The 23,936-nt window shown below is 33.2% G+C and overlaps 5 protein-coding genes and 1 non-coding gene across 9 annotated transcripts; 4 read left to right on the top strand and 2 right to left on the bottom strand.

The window, feature by feature from the left end:
* The first annotated feature begins 681 nt into the window (after positions 1–681).
* Positions 682–5,507, top strand: LOC114421842 (E3 ubiquitin-protein ligase RGLG5-like). Of its 3 annotated transcripts, none has more exons than XM_028387932.1 (13): positions 682–925; positions 1,217–1,525; positions 2,660–2,744; positions 2,834–2,974; positions 3,077–3,190; positions 3,266–3,363; positions 3,878–3,957; positions 4,025–4,130; positions 4,234–4,361; positions 4,459–4,630; positions 4,774–4,830; positions 5,039–5,143; positions 5,227–5,507. In XM_028387932.1, the coding sequence occupies exons 1-12, from the start codon at positions 914–916 to the stop codon at positions 5,117–5,119; spliced, it is 1,383 nt and encodes a 460-aa protein (XP_028243733.1). In that variant the 5' UTR covers positions 682–913; the 3' UTR covers positions 5,120–5,143; positions 5,227–5,507. The 3 variants fall into 3 exon arrangements, with proteins under 3 accessions (XP_028243733.1, XP_028243732.1, XP_028243734.1); XM_028387931.1 differs by having other exon boundaries at positions 683–925; positions 5,223–5,507; XM_028387933.1 differs by having other exon boundaries at positions 699–925; positions 4,462–4,630; positions 5,223–5,507.
* Positions 5,508–8,650: 3,143 nt separating this feature from the next.
* LOC114421193 (glycosyl hydrolase 5 family protein-like) lies at positions 8,651–11,848 on the top strand. The gene is made up of 4 exons (XM_028387027.1): positions 8,651–8,761; positions 9,489–9,736; positions 10,346–10,866; positions 11,223–11,848. Exons 2-4 carry the CDS (start codon positions 9,522–9,524, stop codon positions 11,708–11,710), a joined length of 1,224 nt encoding a protein of 407 aa, XP_028242828.1. The 5' UTR covers positions 8,651–8,761; positions 9,489–9,521; the 3' UTR covers positions 11,711–11,848.
* A 746-nt stretch (positions 11,849–12,594) lies between these two features.
* LOC114422917 (glycosyl hydrolase 5 family protein-like) lies at positions 12,595–16,550 on the top strand. Its single transcript, XM_028389477.1, has 4 exons — positions 12,595–13,132; positions 14,209–14,456; positions 14,857–15,377; positions 15,777–16,550. Exons 1-4 carry the CDS (start codon positions 12,671–12,673, stop codon positions 16,268–16,270), a joined length of 1,725 nt encoding a protein of 574 aa, XP_028245278.1. The 5' UTR covers positions 12,595–12,670; the 3' UTR covers positions 16,271–16,550.
* Positions 16,551–18,255: 1,705 nt separating this feature from the next.
* LOC114421821 (protein SIEVE ELEMENT OCCLUSION B-like) lies at positions 18,256–22,487 on the top strand. The gene is made up of 7 exons (XM_028387906.1): positions 18,256–18,520; positions 18,772–18,876; positions 19,123–19,571; positions 19,732–19,841; positions 19,970–20,112; positions 20,521–21,012; positions 21,516–22,487. Exons 1-7 carry the CDS (start codon positions 18,326–18,328, stop codon positions 22,131–22,133), a joined length of 2,112 nt encoding a protein of 703 aa, XP_028243707.1. The 5' UTR covers positions 18,256–18,325; the 3' UTR covers positions 22,134–22,487.
* A 33-nt stretch (positions 22,488–22,520) lies between these two features.
* LOC114421822 lies at positions 22,521–23,722 on the bottom strand. Of its 2 annotated transcripts, XM_028387908.1 has the most exons (3): positions 23,565–23,707; positions 23,165–23,275; positions 22,521–23,020 (listed from the first exon to the last, which is right to left on the bottom strand). In XM_028387908.1, the coding sequence occupies exon 3, from the start codon at positions 23,016–23,018 to the stop codon at positions 22,599–22,601; it is 420 nt and encodes a 139-aa protein (XP_028243709.1). In that variant the 5' UTR covers positions 23,019–23,020; positions 23,165–23,275; positions 23,565–23,707; the 3' UTR covers positions 22,521–22,598. The 2 variants fall into 2 exon arrangements, with proteins under 2 accessions (XP_028243709.1, XP_028243708.1); XM_028387907.1 differs by lacking the exon at positions 23,165–23,275 and having other exon boundaries at positions 23,565–23,722.
* Positions 23,157–23,310, bottom strand: LOC114424833. The gene has a single exon (XR_003669128.1). It is a non-coding gene; the product is annotated as a small nucleolar RNA snoR137 (small nucleolar RNA).
* Positions 23,723–23,936: the final 214 nt, after the last annotated feature.

Here is a 23,936-nt window from a genome sequence, read left to right as displayed (position 1 = left end):
AAATTGTTTATACAAGCAACTATCACCAAGGGTGCTTAACTATTTGAAAATATCGTTTTAAGTTAAAATAAAAATTATTGTGCGAGTAGAGAGATAAAATGAGACCTGTTAAAATTAAATAAAAATCTTAAGTTCTATCATTAGAAATATCTCAAAAAAAAAAAAAAGTTCCATCATTAGAATAAAAATTAATGATTATTCTTAAATCCTATGTAGCAATAATAGATCCATTAAAATAGAGTTACTAACTCAAATTAAGTTGTTTCTTAAAGCCCTTAATAGCCTAATTGATTTAAGTAGTTTAGTTGACGAGGTATTTCTTGGAAGTTTCGGTCCTTTTGAACAGTGGGACTCGTCGACATAGCAAAATGTATATTGACATTTCTTAATTCTTATCAGCGTGAAAATATTTACGTGATTACGCCAACTTTACGGAGAAGGATCGAGGAAAAAACAGAAGTGACTTCCACGTCCTATTGAATGAATGAATGAATAAATAAAAAGACAACTTCTTGTCTCAATTTGCTAACATCATTTAAAATTGACAAATACTATATAATTGCTTACTTGTAAACAGAACATTCATTTACTTATTGAATGCCGATGTAAACAAAGCTTCTTGACTAAACTGTTAATTAATTTGTCCTGGAGTATGATTTTAAGGCTTTCACATATTTAAATATAGATAGATAGATGTTTGAATAGGAAGAAAAGATTAAACAGTTGTTGTTGACTTGACCTTGCTAGCTAGTTTCCTTCCAACAGGAGCTTTCTTAATTCGTTGTCCTCTTCCTTCTATTTAGTTCAACAAGGAGAAGCTATTCTACTTGACGTGATTAGCGTGAGACATTAATTAACATCCTGCGTGTTGTTAATTCCCTCACAATTCATTTGCAATTCTTGTGTGGAAACAATGCTTCTAGAGGTATGTAAAATTTTTTTCCTGAGTTCTAAGTTTCATTGTAGCATGTGTGGAAATTAAGGTTGATACAGGGTCGGTGTCATTTGTTTCAGTCATGATTGTTCCATTGTTCGCGCCTGAGTTTTTTTTTCTTGGTCTTCTCTTTCATATTTGCCAGTGTTTTTAAATTTCGTGAACCAATTTTCGGATGCATCACTGTGTTTTAGTTTCCCAGAAAATTTGTACGTTGCATAAATCTCCTCCATATATCCCCTTCGGTTTCCCAACATTAATGTAGCATGTTTCCAATTGCAGCTAGAGACTTGGACAGCTTTGGTTTTTTTGTTTTTGCTTGTGTTGATTCTAAAGGAGTCGATCATGGGAGGTAAGAGTTCAAAAGGGTCTGAAAGAAGGCATGTTTCATCATATGGATCTGCTGGTTCTTCATCTTCATGGGATGACTACGAATACCCTCAATCACCAAATGCATACCCACAACAAAATCCTTATCATACGCCTCTTCACCACCGTGCACCGGCTCCATTCCACGACTATTCACAGCCAAAAAGGAAATTGGATAGGAGATATTCAAGAATAGCTGATGATTACCATTCCCTGGATGAGGTAATTGTTGTGATTTGCTTAGGTATAATTGTGTTTTTTGTGTATGAATATATGAGCATTTTTTCATCATTTTTGGTTTGGTTTGTTTACATCATTGACTTTTGTGCTTGGTAAGCAAGGGGGATAGGGGACCTTGGGATTAGGGACATAATGGCATTGACTTGAACTAGTCTATGTCTATCTACTTCCTACCTTAATGGCATCGATATAAAAGTCTCAGCAGTCAGCACAAAAGGGAGGAGAAGAAAGAAAGAAAGGGAATCAGTTATGTTCTTTCTGAAATCAGACTTCAAACTTCTGCTTCTGCCTATGATGGTCCACGTTGAAAATCGAAGTATTTAGGTTCTTAAGTCTTGATAAGGATTCAGTGTAACAACAAACTTGTGAACTACCTCTTTTTGTTATATGTTATGTTTTCCCAACAGAAAAGAGTGTCAAAATCAGTGCCAGAGCTGGACCACCAAAAGGATCTTGTTTGGACCAATGGGGACCATGTTCTAAAAGGAAAAAAATGTATAAAAATACTGAATTTTGAAAGAGAAAAAATTGCGAGACCCTTGCTTAGAATTGCTACATTTTTACTATGAGTGCGAGTAAAACCTTTATTTGTACTTCTACCTTCTTTTTTTAAAACAAGACCTTTATACTTCAGCTGATCTTGAAGCTTGGCATGAGCTTTAAATTCAAGTCATTGAATATAGTTAAACAAGTTCAGCTGAAATGAAGTTGCTTAAGAAAAGCTGCTATGTAAAGAGACTACTGTTTCTCATTTTTATTGTTCTTCCTGAGCATGCAAGAATCAGCAGAGCATCCCTTTATTCATTTTATAATATGAGTAGCAGTAAAGATGTTATCAACGTCTGATATGGCCAAACATAAGAGAAAACTTGATCAGTAGCTAGTACTTTTTCCCGGAACAAACTTGTCCAAGAGTGCAATGCAACAAGGTTGATATGAGAAAATATTTGGATGAAGCTTAATGTAGCTTGCTTTATTTTACTTTTCTCATGGTGCAACGAGACCAGCATGAGAAAATTCTTATTGGTTGTTTCACTCCCCAAAATTTCCATTCTTACGGTTATTACTCACAGAAAAACACCTTATTTTGTCAAATAATGAAATAATTTTGCACAGGTTACCACTGCTCTTTCACATGCTGGCCTGGAATCTTCCAATCTCATTGTTGGAATTGATTTTACAAAGAGCAACGAGTGGACAGGTTTTATCTCTTACTCATACCTTGATGTTTGGATTTCTTGTAGTGAGTTGTGCTATTAATTAAATTTGCATAAATCACTTTGAAATCAGGGAAGAGGTCATTCAACCGAAAAAGTTTACATCATATAGGAAGTGGTCAGAATCCTTATGAACAAGCAATCTCGATCATTGGGAAAACATTAAGTGTTTTTGACGAGGATAACTTGATTCCTTGTTTTGGATTTGGAGATGGTAATTCTATATAGAAATCTTCATGCTTTCAGATTGCTAATGTTTCCAAATTGCAAACTTGATTGTGTTTCTTTCTCTTTTTTTTTTTTTTTTACCTGTCAGCATCAACACATGATCAAGATGTCTTTAGTTTCCATTCAGATGAGAGGTTCTGCAATGGATTTGAGGAAGTTTTGTCAAGATATAGAGATATTGTTCCTCGCCTGCGTCTAGCAGGTGTTGCCTTCACCAATAATCTTACATTGCATTTTTTAAATAGGCTCAGCATGACTCATTGCATTTATGTGACAGGACCCACTTCATTTGCCCCTATTATTGAGATGGCCATGACTATAGTTGAGCAAAGTGGTGGCCAATATCATGTCCTGCTAATAATTGCTGATGGACAGGTATTTTTAATACATATTTCACAAAGTTGAAAAGATGATTTTTTAAACTAGTGTAAATGTACACCAGTCATCAAATCTTTCATTGGCAGTTTTCACACTAACTGTATGATTATGACTCTAAACTCAAAGGCGTAGATTTATTTATAAAAAAAAAAAAAACTAAAATGCTCTAGTAGTTTCACGAAAGCAATTTCTTTTTGGTTTCTGTTGTTATTGATAATAATAATATCTACCTTAACACATAAACATCTTGACATTGATAGCCGCAGAAGAAAACTGATAATTGTTAGATTAGCATAATGTGTCTGAATTCTGAAATACGTCTGTCCCCTACTTCCCTACAATATTTTGCAATGATTAATTGAATACATGAATGCATCTGAACAAAAGATGAACTTAAAATGCCCTTAATTTTGTCAGTGCTTCAACAATGACTAATCTTTTACTGTAGAAATCCCTTTTTTTCTTCTATGTGTAAGATCTAAAAACATTGATACTTAAAATTTTGCAACAGGTGACCAGAAGTGTTGACACACAACATGGCCAGCTAAGTCCACAGGAAGAGAAGACAATTGGTGCAATTGTAAAAGCCAGGTAAATTTTGTAGTTTTCTCTTTTCTGGATTGCCACCCTGCATTCTCATACTCTCTTTAAATTGCAGCGGGTATCCACTTTCAATAGTTTTGGTAGGGGTTGGAGATGGACCGTGGGATATGATGAGGGAATTTGATGATAACATCCCAGCTCGAGCATTTGACAATTTTCAGGTTTGGTGTAATTCACTTAGTCCAATTGACTTGCCACATTTACTTCTTCATACTCCTTCAAATTAAGCTGAAATGTGAATATTTTATTTTCGGTCCCATGTAGTTTGTGAATTTTACGGAAATAATGTCAAAGGGTATAGACTCAAGCAGAAAAGAGACAGAGTTTGCGCTATCAGCTTTGATGGAGATACCTTCTCAATATAAGGCAACCATAGATCTTGGCATATTGGGGTAATAAATGAATGTTATATAGAAAAATATGGTACTCATAGCCTATTATACAAGATTTTAATAAACTGAGTTTGCTTTGTGTCTTCATTGATGAAAGTAGTGCACGGAGAGGACATTCACCAGACAGGGTTCCTCTACCTCCACCTCATTATGAGAGGGCTTCTAGCAGCAGCACAACATCTTTTCGATCAAACAGTTTTCAGCATAGCACACCAACATATGATAATGTAAACGCAGAATCGTCTTCAAGAAGCTCATATGATAATAAGGTATTTAGACCATTCTTTTTTCAACTTAAGATGCGACTTTCATTTCATCCCGAGACATATGCCGTGATCATCGTGATTCATGATGTTTCTGTGTCACTTACAACAAATCAGTAATGGTTTACATATGACACGGTTAACTGCAGGTTTGCCCGATTTGTCTTACTAATGGGAAGGATATGGCATTTGGTTGCGGGCATCAGGTAACATGTTCAATTATATGCTACCGATTCATCTTGAATCTAAGACTATATATATATATATATATATATATATATATATATACATATATATAAATGTTAGTTTTTGTTAGAATGTTAATGAGAGGGATTCATCTTGAACTTAAGACTATATGAATAGGACATTATATTAACTTTTCTCCCACTGTTGTTATTTTCTCACATTTGGCAGACTTGTTGTGACTGTGGAGAAAACCTCGAATGCTGCCCCATTTGCCGAAGCACAATCACTACCAGAATAAAGCTTTACTAGTTAACCTTGCAATGCAGAAAAAAGGTTAGTTATGTTTTAACATTGTTATAAACTCAGTGCTTAATTGATTCAATAAGTCAAAAACTAACGTGATATATCATAGGCAGGGTAGCAAAGAGAGGAGCAGGGTTAGCCAAGATCATGGTGGATAGTTTTTTTTGCCTTTCCAAAACTGCATTTTGCAATTTTGAATAAAAATAAATTAATATGCCAGGGTAGGAAGAGTTGTGGATGCGCGTTGCCTCATTGTACATAAGAAGTTTTTGCTTCCCAAAGGTTTCATGTTTTGATGTAAGCTGCTTGTAAAAAAAAATTAGGTTTTTTTAAGTGTACTACTATTTGTTTTAGTTTTCTTGTTGAAGGTAAATGATACACATCTTAGGTCTCATCGAAAATAAGAGCATCTATAATGTATAATTACTTAAATGAGATATTTATTTTAAATTTATAAGTCTTATAATATCACATAAATTTAAAAATTTTACAAAAAAATTACTAGAGTAATTACTTAAGTTGAGACACATTTCTAAAAAAAACTTGAAACACATTCAACTTTGGATTGGAAAAAATATTCTTTTTTACATAATAATCAATTACACCATAATTACTTATATAAACAATCCACTTAAGTAATAAATTGTCAAATCATCAGTTTTAATAAAAAAAAATTGGTAAACAACTCATTTAAAATGAGGGTTGAAAATGATCTAAGAAACTCAAAAAGTTAGGAAGAAAGAGATGTGCAATTATACAAAGACAAGGAAAACGGCAAAAACGAGCACAGCACAGATTGTACTAAGCAATAGCCATAGGTACCAAAATAAGAAGCAATGGGCAGTTTTTTCCGCTGCCTTGCATTGCAAGTGTTGCAGTATTCAATCACCGTAATTAAAGTATGAACTTTGGTAGCAGTTACTTTCTTTTTCTCTCGAAGGCGCGAAACTATGGAGTGCACGCACGATATATACAAATTAATAAGTTATCATTTTGTGCAGAAAATGCAGAAAGAAAGAATGTCGCCAAAGGTTTCGTGATATCACCTACCCAATTACAGTATTACTTAGCACCACTTTTAAGTTCAAGTGTTTATTAACCTTCAAACTAGCAAACTAGATGGAGTCACGCTACGTCTATAGTACTACTATGCAATCACATAATGCATTTAGGATATAAAAACTATATTTTTTATATTATTTTTTTTCAACTTTTCTATTACATCACTTAGGTATACATTTTTTTCATGCATTAATTTATGTTGCTAATAATGCAGCACAATACTTAGGTGTCACTCAATCTACCCAAACTAGTTTCTTTAACGGCGAAAATCACAACAGATGGTTTGATTTTACAAGTAACAAGTTAAATTAATAAACAATTATTTTGCTTTTGCTTTTACGTCGTAATAATATTAAGATGCAGCACTTTGCAAAAAAAAAGTATATAACAAGCAATCAACGACATTTTTTTGCTGAAAATTAATAAGATGTTAAACATAAAGTTTATGGAAGAAAAACATGTGTCATTGTTGGAGTAAAAAAAAAAAATCTATAACACATGATTGTTTAAATGGATTATTTATTTTAAATTTGAGTTTTATAATGTCACATAAATTTAAAAATTTTACACAAAAATTTAATTTAATACTAAAGTTGTAAGAGTAAATGCTTAACCTGAGTTATATTAAATTTGATTAAAAATATTACTTTTTTTAGTAATAATCAATTAAATGATGATTGTTTATATAAGCAACAAATTGTTAAATCATTTGTTCAACAAGTTAAATTAAGAAAATTAAGAAAAATATAAGTAACAAATTAAGACTCACACATAATATCTTAAAGATTTTTTATTGAAGAATTGATATTAAGTTCACTTGTAGTTCATTAATGACTTGTTTGATGGAGATGTGAAATGAAAGTTAGTCTCTTGAAGTTAGAGGTATTCATTAAAAAGAAAAAATCAATTGAGTTCCTTAACCAATCAACTCAAATTTCTTATTATTTTTTGTTTATTTATATGTATAATACAATGCCATTTAAGTTGGTCAAAAGAATAATTATATATGATCCGAATCAAGTAATGCAAATTTCTTCTCTAATTTTAAAAATAAATATAACAAATATAATAAATAAATCAATACCAACACCCATTTTTGAATGATTTAATTTGGTTTTAATTTATTAAAAAATACAAAATTAAACTAATCTATTTTAATTTGTTTGATTTTTGTTTTTTAAACGTAAATCAAACCCATTTTATGAAGCCTAAGTGAGGTTTAGTAACCATCAAAGAAAGAAAAATAAGAAACAACTCGCAGGAAAAAAGTCTAATTAAAGCAATCTAACTATTTATATAGGGAGTCAAGATTTTCAAATGGACCAATTCAATATAATTGATGAAGGATCAAATCAAAATTATCGGCATGTTAAGTTTTAATGAGTTTCAACCGAGTTGTCTAATTTTCTTTTTTTCAGTGAAATCTTTGATCTTCAGTATTGAAGATGAGAAAAATACCTAAAAAAGAGGTTTTGAGGTATTTATGTGTATTTCTGAGATTAGTAAAATGTAATTGGAGTTATCTCCTCTGAGTTTATATATGCACATCTAATGTTGAGAAAATTAAGTTATACTCGGAATAATGTTGGTCAACCATCCCTCTATGTGTCATGCTGAATTTGTAGGAGACCATTAGGGTTCATCATGTGCTATGTGCTGTGTACGTGCCGATTTCATGGGCCATATGCTACTTTGGGTTACAGGAAATGGCAAAGATCTCACATGCCAAGTTTATGAGTCCTACGATGCAATATCAAAATGGGTTAAAAAATCTAATTAGTCGTGCAGGTTGCATCATCTCAATAATCAAATAACCACATATTTTTACCTTATTTTTAAATTAACATTGCAGACGAATAAAAAAAAATACAACATGACTTGTAGGATGAAATGTGTTGTGACTTATAGTTCTTTTTTTCGCTTGAACTTAAAATAAAAGTGTCATTTTGTCTGCACCAGTGTATTTTTCAGGAGTGGAATAAAATTGAGAAAATTTCAAACAGGATATCATTATTTACACTGACTCATAATAATATATAGCAATTAAACTTAGTCGTAGATTTTAAATAAAATATCTCATTGTCATAAAAATATAAAAATTAATAAATATGCAAGTAACCCTCACCTTAAACAAGTCACCTTATTCACTTGGTGAGACATAGAAATTGAATTCATTCTCTTATTGAGTAACATGATATAATTATGTGCATGGGAAAAAAATGACAAATTTTTATCTATCAAATAGAACCTATCATGGTAGATTGTAGGATTCATATATGTTATAAATAAAAAAAGTCTTATAATTAATGAGGGAGGAAATAATACTTTTGAAAGAAAAAAAAATGACACTAAATCAAATCAACAAGTTGCTTAAACTTAAAAATTCATTTTGTTGACACGTGTAGAATCCCACATCCTGAAGATATATATATTGGCTTGTTCCCGCCGTGCAGAGAATTTGACAAGTGCGGAATATCATGGCATAAGCCCACAGTTAAACGATCTTTTCAGAACCTTGAATCCATTGCTGGTGTCCAAACCAACAACCCCTCCATCATCGATCTTCCCCTCACTCAAGCTTTTCAGGTTAATTGTTTTTATTATCATATTCAATTATTTCCTTAGCCTAATTAACCAGTTTGAATCACTTCATCATCCTTATCTTCTTTGCTAATAATTTATATCACTGATGCGTTGCCGCATATTTGGTGGCGATTGACTTTTGGTGGTTATTGATAATTAAGTAGCTCCAACCAACTTCCTTGGTAATTGCCATTTATGTTGCACATATTGAATTCAATATGTTTTTGTTATTTGTCCTTACAAACAAATTAATTCTCATTTTATACTTTCCTAGTCCGATCAACATTGAGCATTATAAAATATTTACTAAAAATTAATAAATTAATTTTTAAAATTTTAAATAACCATATTTTATAAGAAAAAATATTATAAAATAAAACATATGTTTATTATATAGATGCATTCATAATATAAAATAATTTTATAATATCATTTAATCTCATGATTGATAACTTGGTATGGATTTTATGATAATTTTACAAAAATCAACAAACTTACATAATAATGTATGATTAGATGGCATTGTTATTGCATAATTTTTTTTCATAAATTTGATTAATTAAATTAATTTCCCTCTTGATTTTCTAATTTACTATTTTTATATTTTACGGTTTCTTGGTGGGTATTTTTTAAGGGTAACATTTCTTAAGAGTACGAACCACCCTCTCAACTAACTTACGTATAGAATGAGTTTGTTCAAGTCTGAGTTGAATTTTTGTGATGACTATAGGCAGTGGTGAAAAGTCTTGGGGACAACGATGTGATGGTGATATTGGACAACCACATAACCCAGCCAGGGTGGTGCTGTAGTAACTCCGACGGCAATGGATTCTTCGGTGACAAATTTTTCAACCCAGACCAGTGGATATTGGGCCTCACCAAGATGGCCACCCTTTTCAATGGTGTCACTAATGTGGTGGGCATGAACTTGAGGAATGAGCTCCGAGGGCCCAAACAGAATGTCAACGATTGGTACAAGTAAGTGGTAACAGACAAAGTTTATATAATATTTTTTATATGAATTAATTAAGTTTATATAATATTTTTTAATCCTTCAACTCCTTTAAATTTTAATTTTTGTCTAAAAAAATTGACAAGTCTTTCATTAATTTTGCATTTAACATTTCTAGTCCCTCTAAAAAAATTTACTCATTTTTAGTTCATCATTTATTTTTATTATTTAAAATTACTCATCATTTCGCTTATTTTTATTTTTTGTTTTTTTTTTGTATTTGATACTAATTATGAGCTATAAAAATAAATAAGAGACAAAGGATGAATAAAAGTAATTTAGAGAGACTAAAAATGCCTATTAAAATTTAATGAAGATTAAAAAGTTGCCAAATTTTGTTTTTAAATGAATCTGAAAAGATTCAGGACTAAAATTTTAATTAAGTATTTCTCTATTTCTATAATCCGAATGGAATTATATTAATATTGCAATTGTGGGTTGAATAGTATGTGACTATCAAGATTGAAGTAAAATATTCTTTTTACATGTTAATAGTTTTCTCTCTCTCAATTAGGAAAAAAAACGAAACAAAGAGAAATCTCATGTGATTGATAAGTTGTTGTTCTGAACTAAAGGTACATGGTGAAAGGAGCAGAAGCGATTCATGCAGCAAATCCAGATGTTCTTGTCATTCTATCTGGCCTAAATTATGACAAAGACTTGTCTTTCATTCAAAAACGGCCAGTGAGCCTCACATTTAAGGGGAAATTAGTATATGAGGCACACTGGTATGCCTTCACTGATGGTCAAGCTTGGGTTAATGGTAATCCAAACCAGGTATGTGGACAAGTGGCAGGAAATATGATGAGAACCTCAGGCTTCTTGGTGAACCAAGGATGGCCATTGTTTATTAGTGAGTTTGGTGGAGACTTGAGAGGTACCAACGTGAACCACAATCGCTACCTTAATTGCTTCTTAGCACTGGCAGCTGAGCTTGACTTAGATTGGGCACTGTGGACACTCGTTGGTAGCTACTACTTTAGACAAGGAGTTATAGGAATGGAAGAGTTTTATGGGATTCTTAGTTGGGACTGGATCCAAGTTAGAAATACTACTTTCTTAAACAGAATCTCTGCCCTCCAACTTCCATTTCGAGGTATGTAATTTGTGCAAATATTCTTTTCCTAACTCTACACTATTAGTTGGTGAATCATAATTCGAAGTTAGAAACTAACCACTTGAAATATTGAGATCTATTTAAAAGATCAATTATACAAACCTGGAGATCGAATCCTTAATTATATACTTAAGGATCTGTCAACCATATTACAAATTAACCTTGATAAAGATACGATATAAAAATGTTCTTGTTTCTACCAAAAGTATTGAGTTTGCCACCATCGATGTATATGTTATTTAACAGAAATTAAATTGCCAATATAGTATAGGGTTAAACTACCAATTTAGCACTTCATGAAAACTTGAACCACATTTCTCTTTGACAACCTGCAGGTCCAGGCATAACAAGAGGCAATCCATACAAATTGATATTCCATCCTTTGACTGGTTTGTGTGTCATAAGAAAGTCATTACTAGATCGATTGACATTGGGTCCTTGCTATTTATCTGATGGTTGGAAATACACACCCCAGAAAATTCTATCAATAAAGGGTACTTACTTCTGCATGCAAGCGGAGAGTGAAGGGATGCCTGCGACACTTGGGATAATGTGCTCAGATCCTAACTCTAGATGGGAAATGATCTCAGATTCGAAGTTGCACCTTTCATCAAAACTCAGCGATGATTCTAATGTATGCCTAGATGTGGATGACAACAATAACATCGTGACCAATGCTTGCAAATGCTTAAGCAAAGATCGTACATGTGACCCTAGTAGCCAATGGTTCAAACTTATTGACAGCGGAAGCAGGTCAATGTTGACAACCTCAACATCATCCATGCTATATAAATTCATCGGACCTTTTATGGAAGCCGTTTAGCTCAGCATAAGTTGTTTTATGAATATTACTGTAAATTTCTCTAACCATGTACTTATGTTTTAAAATCGCAGGAAAGTGATGCATTAAGCATATCCATATATATGAATACATATTGTCACTATTAAAAAATGTACAGAATTTACTAACGTTGTTTGGCTGGGATTTTTGGCTCAAGACCAGGGCATCATTGCTACACAAAACCAAAATCAACATAGTACATTGTGTCATAGACAATCTTTTTTTTTAAAAAAAAATGTTAATATATAAAAGCAGGGATGGTCAATTATGTAAAAAAAATAAAAATTAATATATTTGAAAAGGATAATTAAAAAAAAACTAAATGTTAATATATAAGATTAAGATGAGATACGAAATGTAACACAATCAAAATGGAAATAACTCCAAAAAAAAGTTATCAATAAATAATACTGTATGTTCTAAAAATATTTTTATTCAATAATTATTCTTAAAAAACATTACATCATCCGGTTTCGAATATAAATAATAAAACTCTCTTATATTTTTATCTCAATATAAAAAATCTCAATTATTTATACATTATTTAATGATATTATCTCTAGAATATTTTTAATTTAATAAAATTAATTTTTTTTATATTTAATATCAAGTTTTAATGAATACTAATTTAAGAAAAATTCATTTTAATTGAAAATAACACATTTAATAAAGTTAACTAGTTTTTTTTAATAATTATGAAGCGTGTTTTTTTTCTTATAAGAGAGACATAAGTGAATACCAATAAAAAAAGTTGATAACATAAAAATAAATATTATTAAAAAAAATGTCTGATGAGAAAGACTTGGCAGGTAACGCTCTGAAAGGAAATACTTTAATAAACACGACGACAAAAGAACAGTACACAGAAACACAAATTCCCCGCATGTATATATAGACATATTGGTGTGTTTTGCCGTGCCGAATGTGTAGTATGAAATAGAAATGGGTAGGTGGAGGCCGAGCACGTTGGTTTTCACTATTCTCTCTGCGCCAATAATAATAATAATAGCATTGCTCTCCTCCGGAGGAACCACCACGGTGGAAGACGTCGACAATGATCACACAATGGCTGTGACGGGTCTGCTTCACACGGATTCCCGATGGATCCTCAACCAAGATGGGCAAAGGGTGAAGCTTGCATGTGTGAATTGGGTATCCCATTTGGAAGTTGCGGTGGCCGAAGGGCTCAGCAAAAAGCCCGTAGATGCGATTTCAAAGGGAATAAAGTCCATGGGCTTCAACTGTGTCAGGCTCACTTGGCCCACACTTTTGGCCACCAACGACTCTCTCGCTTCTCTCAGCGTTAGACGTTCTTTTCAGAGCCTTGGCCTCCTTGAATCCGTTGCTGGTGTCCAAACCAACAACCCCTCCATCATCGACCTTCCCCTCATCCAAGCTTTTCAGGTAAGTACGTAGTTTAACCCGATTCGTTGACTAATTTCATTTACCTCATCGTACGTGTATTTTTAGTTATTAAATCTTGTCACTGATCATTCATTTCATCGGTGACGCTTATCCGATGGTCATTGACTTATTGTGCTCATTGATAATAGATTGCTTCAACTAGCTTGCCATGTAAATGTCGCATTAATCCTTATTAAATTCATCATTGTTATTGTTGACGTGAGCAGTGGGCTAACCTATTTCTTTGTTCTTCCTTAGTTTCTAATTATTACGTCATGCATGCATAATTAAACTACTATTTTTTTATTGAATTTTCAAAATGAAGAATATTCGCTGTAAAAATATTCTTTGACTTAATTACATTTGGTGTTCGTTTAATTTGAAATGTGTATAATTTTGGTTTGAGCTAAATTAATTTTTGTTTGTAAGTTGAAAAAATTTGTTTCTTCTACTTAAAATTTTAATTGTTATTTTTTATTTAAATGTTTGAGAGGTTAATGATTTAGTGAAAATTTAATAAAATTGTAAGATGATGGTTAAGGTTAAAGAGGACAGAAATTGATTTTTATTTATTTATTTCCAACAAAATTTGATATTTTAGTGAGGGAGCTTTGAGTAAAAGAATATTTATATCAATTTAATCATTCAATTTCTAAAGATTTAAGACTAAAGAGACTTAATTATTTCAAAACAATTGTGAGGAACTAAAATCTCACACAATTCAAACTACAAAGATTAAAAAGGTAACAAAAGTACTATAGCCTTGTGCTTTAAGTATAAAGTTTAGAGATTAATCTCTATGCCGTGTATATGAAAATTATGTGTTAAAAAGGCCAATCTTTCAACTGAATCTTATTAGTTAGCAGTTGAGAAATTAATCTTTAATTTTGGACCCAAAAGAATTGTTAATATCTCAAAAAAAAAATGTTTATTATGTAATAGAAAAAAAAAATGAAAAGTGTTGGTTGGATGTTTGAAATAAGGAAATATTTGTGTATTATTGTTATGTTGCTCGTATCGAGGAGTTTCTGTAGCCGTGAGTTGAGTGTGGGGGCAACATTTTGTGATGTGTCCAGGCAGTGGTGAAGAGTCTCGGGGACAACGATGTGATGGTGATTTTGGACAACCACCTGACCAACCCAGGATGGTGCTGTGGTTACTCCGACGGCAATGGCTTCTTCGGTGACAAATTTTTCAACCCAGACCAGTGGATATTCGGCCTCACCAAGATGGCCACCCTTTTCAATGGTGTCACTAATGTCGTGGGCATGAGCTTGAGGAATGAGCTCCGGGGGCCCAAACAGAATGTCAACGATTGGTACAAGTAAGTTAGTGCTAACAAGTAATAACTACAATTCTAATTTTTGTTATACGTGGAAATCAAAGGGATGGATCATATTTAAACAATTAAATTAAACCGTTTAGTTATAATACTCGTCTCATATTAGCTTAAAAAATATCTAAATATCCAAAATCATTGATACAATTGTAGGTTGAACAATTTATGCATAGCAAAATCAGAAGAAAAAAAATATTGATTTCATATCTAATATATACATTTCACTTTTTTTTATTTGATGGTTTACAGATGCGTTTGAGTAAATACAATTTAAGTTCCTTGTATGTATTATGTAATGGACTATCTAGTAAAAAAAAAAAAAAAAGACAAGAAAGAGAGAAAAATCCTGTGTAGATGATAATTAAGTTGCTATTCTGAATTGAAGGTACATGGTGAAGGGAGCAGAAGCTGTTCATGCAGCAAATCCAGATGTTCTAGTCATTCTATCTGGGATAAATTTTGACACAAGCTTGTCATTCATTCGGGACAGACCAGTGAGCCTCACGTTCAAAGGGAAGCTAGTATTTGAGGTGCACAGGTATGGCTTCACTGATGGTGGAGCTTGGGCTGATGGGAACCTAAACCAAGTATGTGGAAAAGTGACTGCAGATATAAAGCAAACATCTACCTTATTAGTGGACCAAGGATGGCCATTGTTTGTGAGTGAATTTGGTGGAGACTTGAGAGGTACCAATGTGAATGACAATCGATACCTTAACTGTTTTCTGGCACTGGTAGCTGAGCTTGACTTGGATTGGGCCTATTGGACTCTTGTTGGTAGTTACTACTTTAGAGAAGGGGTTATAGGAATGGAAGAGTTTTATGGCCTTCTCACTTGGGATTGGACTCAGGTTAGGAGTACCAGTTTCTTAAATAGAATCTCTGCCCTCCAAATTCCATTTCGAGGTATGACTGCCACCATAACCTCTAACTAGGGCTTTTTTGTGCTTCCTTGATTCATGTTTCTGTCTTAAGTGTGTTTAGGGTTTATTAAAGAAATTTATTGGTTAAAATTTATTAAAAATTATAAAATTAAAAGAAAAATTCATTGAATAAGTCGTGAAATTTACAAATTTATATTTTCTAATACATTTACACTAAAAATGATTATGTTCAAAAGAATATATCACATAGTGCATTCTTAGCATGTACATTTTCTATTAATTAAAGCTATATTTGAATGATCCAATATTACGCATACTTCACATGATTTGTGCAAATATTCTTTCCAAACTCTGCACTATCAGTTGGTTACAAAATACCATTGTTACTAATGTGTCACTTCATTGTTTTGTCATTGTGCAGGACCAGGCATCATAGAAGGCAGTGCATACAAACTGATATTCCACCCTTTGACAGGTCTCTGTGTCATAAGTAAATCACAGCTAACATCACTAACGTTGGGTCCTTGCTCTTCTTCTGATGCCTGGACATACACACCTCAAAAGACCCTATTGATAAACAATACAAATTTCTGCATACATGCAGAGCAAGAAGGAAAGCCTGCAACACTTAGCATAACATGCTCAGATGCTAACTCTAAATGGGAAATGATCTCAGATTCGAACATGCACCTTTCATCTAAACTAAGCGACGGTTCTAATTTATGTCTAGACGTAGATGATAACAACATCATTGTGACCACTGCTTGTAAATGCTTGAACCAAGATAAGACATGTGACCCTGCAAGCCAATGGTTCAAACTTATTGATAGCGGAAGGAGGTCAATCTCGACAACCTCAACATTATCCATGCTGAATTCACCGGACATTTTGTGGCAACCATTGAGCTCTATATAAGTTGCTTTTAAGAATTTGTGTGTCGATATGATGTTGTACTCATTAAAGGTATCCCTTGCTTATGTTTTGATTGCATGAAAATGATGCAGTAAATAAGCACATCCGTGTGAATATTCAGTGCATATTATGGTTATAGTGAAAAATGTACAAATTTATTAATGGTAAGTAGGATTTATGGTTTAAGGAGCTTGAATGTTACCCAAAGCAGAAGTTTCCCATATGTACAAATGGATGGGCTTTTTTTGATTTTGCTGAATATTTGGATGGGTTGTTTGAGACATGATAATGAAAAAGACTATCAATTAAAAACAACTCAACGAGAGTTTGCATATGAACAATATTTATGGGTTATGTTCGATCAAATTAATTGAAAAATAAGTTGAAGGCTGAAAAGATAACTAATAGTTGAAAGTTAAAAAAATCAACTTATTAAATTAGAAATATGTAAAAGTAGTTGTTAAACTAATTGAAAAATATAAAATGACAAAAAAATAATAAAATTATCTATTTTTAAAAAGATAATAAGGAAAATGAATAAATATATTAAAAATAAAAGTAGAAAAAATATAGACAATTATAAGTTAGTATTTTTAAAAATATTACTTTAAGTAATATTTCAAAAAATCATAGAGGTTAAAACACCTGTTTATCAAATCGTCAATTAAGTTTTTCAACTAATTAAAAACTAATTGAAATGTCTTAGATTGAAGAGGTAACATACTAGAATTTGTTTGTCTAATAATGGGGAAAAAACATAAATATATATCTTATTTACAATCTAAAATTAATCTCCATTTTGCATCTATAAAAGTTTTTTTCCTACCTTCCTAGTTGTGCTTTGACATATAAAAAAAAAACACTAAACCTTTGTTGGAAATTAATAGACCAAATTTTCTCTTGTGTGAATGCAAAATTGACACTATCCAAAAGTAAATTTAAGTATATTGAATACATACATATTAAAAATATTCAATGCTCAATTTGTAAGTATGTACATGTATTTAATTTAACTTACGTACTAGTCATTCCATATGCGCAGATACCAAATCTTGCGTGTTAAATTATTTGGTTTGGTGTTAAATGAAACAATTTTCTTTTCCAATTATGTTTCCTTTTCTAGAAAATACTTCTTTTAACTTCATATGTTTTATTTATAGAGTTTTGTTGAAACATCCATATTGCAAAATTATAAAACTATATTTATCTTGTAATTTAAGTACTTTTTTCATATTTCTTTATAGATGCTATTTTCGTACTTGTATCTTAATTTTTAAAAATTGTCATACCATACCCGCATATATTCTAATATTACAAACATTCATGCAACTTACATTGTGGACCCAACCTAAAACTTAATCTTATAAAATTGAACAAAGTTTTTTTTTTCGCAAATCCTTTACATGCTCCCATTATTTAAGTTATTGAACAGAGATTTAGTTCATTAAATCCAGCAAGTCTCGAACGATCAATGTCATCGTAAAGTGACAGCAATACTTGCAACTACTTTCACACTTTAATAAACAATGGTTCTTTCTTTCGCATCATAGAAGTTGCGAAAGATTTATACCTTTCTTGCAATAACTCGTAGCTTGTGAATTGTGATTCGTCTTTGTGAATTTTTTATATTCTTGCGTTGGTAATTTTTGCAACGTGTTAGCTAGGTAAAAAGTGCATGTGATATAAAACTACTGTTAGACTAACAGGTTGCCAATATATGAAAGTTACTAATGAAATACCATATAAAAGTTTACAGCACCCGTGTGATAATTTTATTACTATTTGACAGAAGATGCCAATTCAAAAAGAAAGCCATGAACGATGCAGGTATAAATTCCACAAATCCTTTATCCGATATTCCAATTTCCTTTCTTACTTTATACGTGACTTGAACCCAAATACAAGTAAGGTAGAGATTCAACAAAATTTGTCATCAATAACTATATAAGAAGCCACTGGCACTAACTAGCAGTCTAGCAATAACCAAACCCAACAGTGATCCTAAACATTATCTATTAATTGATCCTCAATTCCTTTCTTGCATCCTTAATTTCCGTTATGGCAATGGTGCCCCGGAAGATGCAATCGAGGCCTAGCCGCCATATTTTTTCAGCATCAGATGACACTACAATGACCAAAAATATTCGTGCCACTCATGCTCCCGTTGATGGACACATTGGCGTTAGACCTCTTCTTCATGTTGTTCAAGACATTTTTCACCGTGCTGCCTCTCTCATCCCTGGCATTGTTCAGGTATATATATTTGTGTTCCCTCTCCCTCTCTCCAGAAATTATATTATATATGGTCTCAACCAATGCGATACACAGTCAAAATTTTCAATTTACTAGAAAGAATTAAAGAAAAATTGGCTATGTATTAAGTGGAGATTAATGGATATATAGTGGTGCTGGATCATGCAACGATTTCTCTCCTTTCTCACTTTGCATTTTGGTTCTTAATCATCTTGGTTTCTGAGTGTGGTTGTTTTCGAAAATTTACACAGGGAAAACAAGTGCAGATGGATGCCATGAAGGACAGTGCATACCAATCTGATTTAGCTAACGTGATAGATATTTCGTACCACACAATCAACAAAATTTCCTGCGAGGTTTTCTTATTCCTAACAATAAATCTTCTCTTACAATTCTAATACCATATCTCCCCTCTGTATAAATATTGATAATAGTCACACCTATTTAAACGCCTACAACAATATTACCTCTGGTTCTTTTTATAAGAACAAGTTTCGTTGTAAAATACACTAAAACTTGTTCTTTATAAAAAAAGACCGGAGGGAGTACTATTACTTTATCTCTTGGTTTAACTTATTCATGTACTCATGCTTGTGTCATAGATATGTTGCAAGTGTTCAAGCGGTGGAGATGTACATGCCACAACCATGGGAATACTGGGCATGCTCTCAAGCTATTCATGGGATGCCAAGGTGGTGATAGCATTGGCAGCATTTGCAGCCAACTTTGGGGAGTTTTGGCTGGTGGCTCAGCTTTATGCCACCAACCGTCTTGCTAAGTCTGTTGCAAAGTTGAAGCACATCCATGAAACACTGGAACAAGTGGATGATTTGGGACCAAAGTTTCAAACAGTCAACAACCTTCTCAAGGCAATGTTGGATGTAACCAATAACATTGTCCAATTCCATGAGCTTCCCTCTCAATACATTGACCCTGAGGCACCAGAGATGTTGACTGCCTCCAATCTTATTCCTGGTGCTGTCTATTGGACCATTCGGAGTATTGTGTCCTGTGCATCGCATATTTTAGGCATAACTGGCTTGGGTCAAGGGTATGCCTCCATTGTTTAATGTCACATTATAATCATCACAACTTTAACTCCTGTTAATTTCTCTATTTTTTTTTTTTTACCAAAAAATCTTTAATCGAATTCTTAATTGAACTTGTCTGTTTTGTTATCATTATTATTAACATTCCTGGGTTGATTTTAGATATATGACATCAACAACAGAGACTTGGGAGCTTTCCAGTTTGGCCCATAAGCTTGATAACATAAATAGTCACCTTCGAAAGCAACTCACCGTTTGTCGTCAGCATTTAGGTAAGCCAATCAAATTACTGGATTACTTCATATACGCAAATGGGGAATCATCGTCTGGCTTTTCTTTTCTTACTATAAAATATCTGTATCCTATTTTGCTTGGTAACATCATGTTATATATGATGCAGATGATAACAGACAGAGAGAAGCATTTGCAACACTTCGGCTCCTTTTTGAGACACCCCATCAAGATAATTCGAAGGTTCTCAAAGCTATGTTTTGCAGCAAGGATGATCCGTTGCCACTGTTTGATGGTTCTTCCAAACAAAGGGTTAACCCTGAAACCGTTCTCTCTTCCTCTCATTCTCACTCTTAATCTTTAATGTAGACTTATTAGGAATGATATGAATGCAACACACTGTAACAATTTGAATTGATTATAGTTAATTCAAATGTTTGTTTGGATGAATGAATTGCAAAATTTATTTTGTTTAAAATTATTTTGAAGTGAAATGATTTGTGTCTAGATGTTTTTATTCAAAGAAAATTTCTTTATCTAACACAATTGTTTTAACTCAATCAATTTTACTTAGAATTAACTCCTTTGGGATCAAACAAGCTGTGATTTTAGATTATTTAAGGTGAATCCAAACATGTGCTCAAAACTTTTGGTAAAATTGAGACAAATCATCTAGACACATGGTGGTCCTGTTCCAACCTTCTAGGTATTTATCTTCAGGTTAGCATTGAGGTGCTGAGGAGGAAAATTGTGCTGCTCTATATAACAGACGTACATAATGTCCCCGATCAAGAGCTTGTGATTTTTGAACAAATGTACCAAGAGTCACGTCAAGATTCAACCAGATTAGAGAGTCAATACGAACTCGTTTGGATTCCAGTTGTGGACAAAGCAATCCCGTGGAATGACGTGAAACCGAAGTTTGAGAAGCTGCAATCAATGATGTCTTGTTACTCTCTTTATGACCCTTCTCTATTGGAGCCCGCAACCATCAGGTACATTAAAGAGGTATGGCTTTTCAAAACGAAGCCTATTCTTGTAGTGTTGGATCCCCAAGGGAAGGTTGTGAATCTGAATGCAATACCCATGATGTGGATTTGGGGAAGCTTGGCTTATCCTTTCTCTAGCTCAAGGGAGGAAGCACTGTGGAATGCAGAAACATGGGGACTTGTACTATTGGCAGATTCAATTGATCCATCGCTTTTGGAATGGGTAAGTCATTACATTATTTTCTCTAGTATAGCGTAGTCCAGCTTGAGAAATGAAAAGATCACATAAAAAGCTACATGAATAATCTGATTATGACAGACCTAAGGTGTGATTTCTTTGACTTCGAGTATAGAGAGCTAATTTAGGTGCTTGACTTCCAGAGTAGCAGTTTTTGGCTTATATAGAAATCATACTTAAAATTTCTTACACGAAATGAACATAATAGTAACACAGTTAAAAGTTAACATTTTCTTCATTTGATTTGATGATTTTTTTAGATATATTGAATGGCGTCAAGCTATATTATGCGTCGTGCAAGAACTGAAAATTGTATGTTCATGCATGCATAGTATTCAGCAGTTTTTACATTGGTCAATATTTATACAACCACCAATTTTAAATTATATAAAGAAATTCTGTATTTATGCAACTTTAATTCTTTTACAAATTAATATTCCTTAAACCATGATGGAATGTACAATGATCTAATGCGTACTTGGTTTTAGATATCGGAAGGCAAATATATATGCTTGTACGGAGGTGACGATATTGAGTGGATCCGTAAATTCACAAACACTGCATATTCCCTCGCAAGAACTCTGCAACTACCACTAGAGATGATTTATGTGGGGAAAAGCAATCCAGGAAAGAAAGTTCAAGAAATCAACAATGCCGTACAAACAGAAAAATTGAGCAACGTACTTCCTGACCTTGCCATAAGTTGGTTCTTCTGGGTTAGGCTAGAGAGCATGTGGCACTCTAAATCACAGCAGAGCAAAACAGTAGAGAACGACCACATAATGCATGAAGTAATGAGAATCCTAACCTATGATAGCGGTGACCCGGGATGGGCCGTGATTAGTCAAGGCACGGGAAAGATGGCACAGGGCAAAGGAGACACATTTCTAAAGTGCCTGAATGAACATGAACAATGGAAAGACGCAGCAAAAGATAAAGGACTTTTGCCAGCAATGGATGATTATATAAAAGAACTCCAAACCCCTCACCACTGCAATCGCTTGATACTCCCCGGAACCAGTGGCGGGATACCAGACAAAGTGTCATGTGCTGAATGTGGCCAAACAATGGAAAAATTCTACATGTATCGCTGCTGCAATGAGTAAACTCCTAACATTGCAAACATCACCTAATGTGTAATGTTCAATAAGTATATTTGGAAGTGTGTTAACAGGAAATCTAGCGCACTCATGCCAATTGAAACTATTGGATGAAGATACAGCTTATATGTTAACTGGTAAATTAGACATAAAAGATTGACTTAAAATAAATTCAATATTTGAACCCCCAAATCTTCATCCAACAATTTCAATTCACTGACTGCATGAATGTGTTGAATTCCTGTAGGAATTGCTTAATCTAGGTTTTCAATTCAGATAGCACGGCATCTATTGTTTATGTTTTGATTGGAAAGGCTTGTATTTGTAATGTTAAACTTGTTTAGTCATTTCTTTACTAGATTCTGTAAACTCCTCTATGTTGACTTTCGGAAATGACATAAAAATTGGTGGCATGGTCATTTCATTAAAAAAATATTTCTACAAACTAACTAGTAATTACAAAGTTCAATATCATTGGGGGGAAGATTTAGTGGCAGTGAAAACAGAGTTCCATATCTGGAAAAGAGGGGCAATAATATGAGGCACAATTGCACCAATCCCTTTCAGGGCAGCTCCCGAGGCAAGCCCAATTGCAAAAGTCTCAACATAACCAGGTTTGGAATCAAGCTTCATGTCAAGAACAGTGAGTCGATTGCTAATTGCATCAATCTTCCTAGAAGACTCAGTCAATAGCTTGTCATGTTTACCTTTGCCAGAGGATATTACTCCAAACAGCGCCTTCTGAAGATCCTCGATGACCTTCAAGGACGCATCTTGCGAGTCCATACCCTGAGACTCATAGTGTGATATCAGCTCCTTTGGTGTGGGAAGCTTCAATTTCTTTGACGGTTTTGGTCCAATTTTAGGTATCGTTACAGTTGGCGTTTCCATTTCTACAATTTTGATAGCCAAGCATTAGTGTTTATTACTTCAATCGTTCGAAATTTCATTTTTCAGATTCTGAAATTTAAAAATTAGATTCATTGACACTGCTCTTAATTGTGGAGAATGAGTATATAGTAATGAATTGTATGTACCAGAAGACAGGTAGCATAGTGTAGCTTAAGGAAGATTACACCACGCTGTTTAAAACTGGTTATTCGAGACGAATTAATTAATATATGCTTCGGAAACTAGAACAACCCCCACTGAAAATAAGGGAGAGTTCACCAAAAGAAGCAACCATTAATAAATAAATAAAAAATGAATTAAAGGAATGGCACAACGAGACCGTAGAACAGACTACGACGGAAATAATACGTAGCTGTTCAAGTCACGAAAGTGACAAAAGAGGTCAACATTGCAATTCGTATACGCTTTCGTTGACACGTCCTTCGGCATTAGTAACTGACAAAGAACGCAACGCCTATCAAAAGCGAAAATTGCAGAAGAAAAACAAGTTCAGGAAATGAAGAACTAGTTTAAGAGAGAACATACTTGAGAGTTCAGAAATTCAGATGAGTGTTGCCTTGGCCTCGCGGCGCTAGGGTTTATCCCTTCATCGAAGAAAACAGTGGGTTCTGCCTCTGCTTTTATAAAGAAGAAACAGAGCGAAACCTACGATCTAAACTAGCCTAATTGGGCTCAAGACCCGTTGAGATCCAAAAAACATGCTAGCCGAATGGGGTTTGTTAGGCAGTTGCTATATCCAGTCCCTATATATACTAATACACTCTCTCTTCTTAATTGTTTTAGGTAGTTTGAAAATAAAAAATGAGAAAGGGGATTGGGTTAGTATACGGATATAGCAATTGCTTTTTTTATAATAAAAAACCAACTTATTTTGGGACTCTAGGCTATTGATATTTA

This window comes from Glycine soja, chromosome 8, assembly GCF_004193775.1.
Source record: "Glycine soja cultivar W05 chromosome 8, ASM419377v2, whole genome shotgun sequence".
Classification (NCBI taxonomy): Eukaryota; Viridiplantae; Streptophyta; class Magnoliopsida; order Fabales; family Fabaceae; genus Glycine; species Glycine soja.
This window is presented reverse-complemented; position numbering and strand designations above follow the sequence as displayed.

Excerpts from the sequence above, each read along its gene's own strand:
- LOC114421842 (XM_028387932.1), top strand. Across the intron at positions 1,526-2,659 it reads ATTACCATTCCCTGGATGAG|GTTACCACTGCTCTTTCACA; the intron begins GTAATTGTTGTG and ends AATTTTGCACAG. Across the intron at positions 2,975-3,076 it reads TTGTTTTGGATTTGGAGATG|CATCAACACATGATCAAGAT; the intron begins GTAATTCTATAT and ends TTTACCTGTCAG.
- LOC114421193 (XM_028387027.1), top strand. The coding sequence starts at position 9,522 with ATGGTGATATTGGACAACCACATAACCCAGCCAGGGTGGTGCTGTAGT. Across the intron at positions 9,737-10,345 it reads AATGTCAACGATTGGTACAA|GTACATGGTGAAAGGAGCAG; the intron begins GTAAGTGGTAAC and ends TCTGAACTAAAG. Across the intron at positions 10,867-11,222 it reads CCTCCAACTTCCATTTCGAG|GTCCAGGCATAACAAGAGGC; the intron begins GTATGTAATTTG and ends GACAACCTGCAG.
- LOC114422917 (XM_028389477.1), top strand. The coding sequence starts at position 12,671 with ATGGGTAGGTGGAGGCCGAGCACGTTGGTTTTCACTATTCTCTCTGCG. Across the intron at positions 14,457-14,856 it reads AATGTCAACGATTGGTACAA|GTACATGGTGAAGGGAGCAG; the intron begins GTAAGTTAGTGC and ends TCTGAATTGAAG. Across the intron at positions 15,378-15,776 it reads CCTCCAAATTCCATTTCGAG|GACCAGGCATCATAGAAGGC; the intron begins GTATGACTGCCA and ends GTCATTGTGCAG.
- LOC114421821 (XM_028387906.1), top strand. The coding sequence starts at position 18,326 with ATGGCAATGGTGCCCCGGAAGATGCAATCGAGGCCTAGCCGCCATATT. Across the intron at positions 19,842-19,969 it reads CGTTTGTCGTCAGCATTTAG|ATGATAACAGACAGAGAGAA; the intron begins GTAAGCCAATCA and ends TATATGATGCAG. Across the intron at positions 20,113-20,520 it reads ATGGTTCTTCCAAACAAAGG|GTTAGCATTGAGGTGCTGAG; the intron begins GTTAACCCTGAA and ends ATTTATCTTCAG.
- LOC114421822 (XM_028387907.1), bottom strand. The coding sequence starts at position 23,018 with ATGGAAACGCCAACTGTAACGATACCTAAAATTGGACCAAAACCGTCA.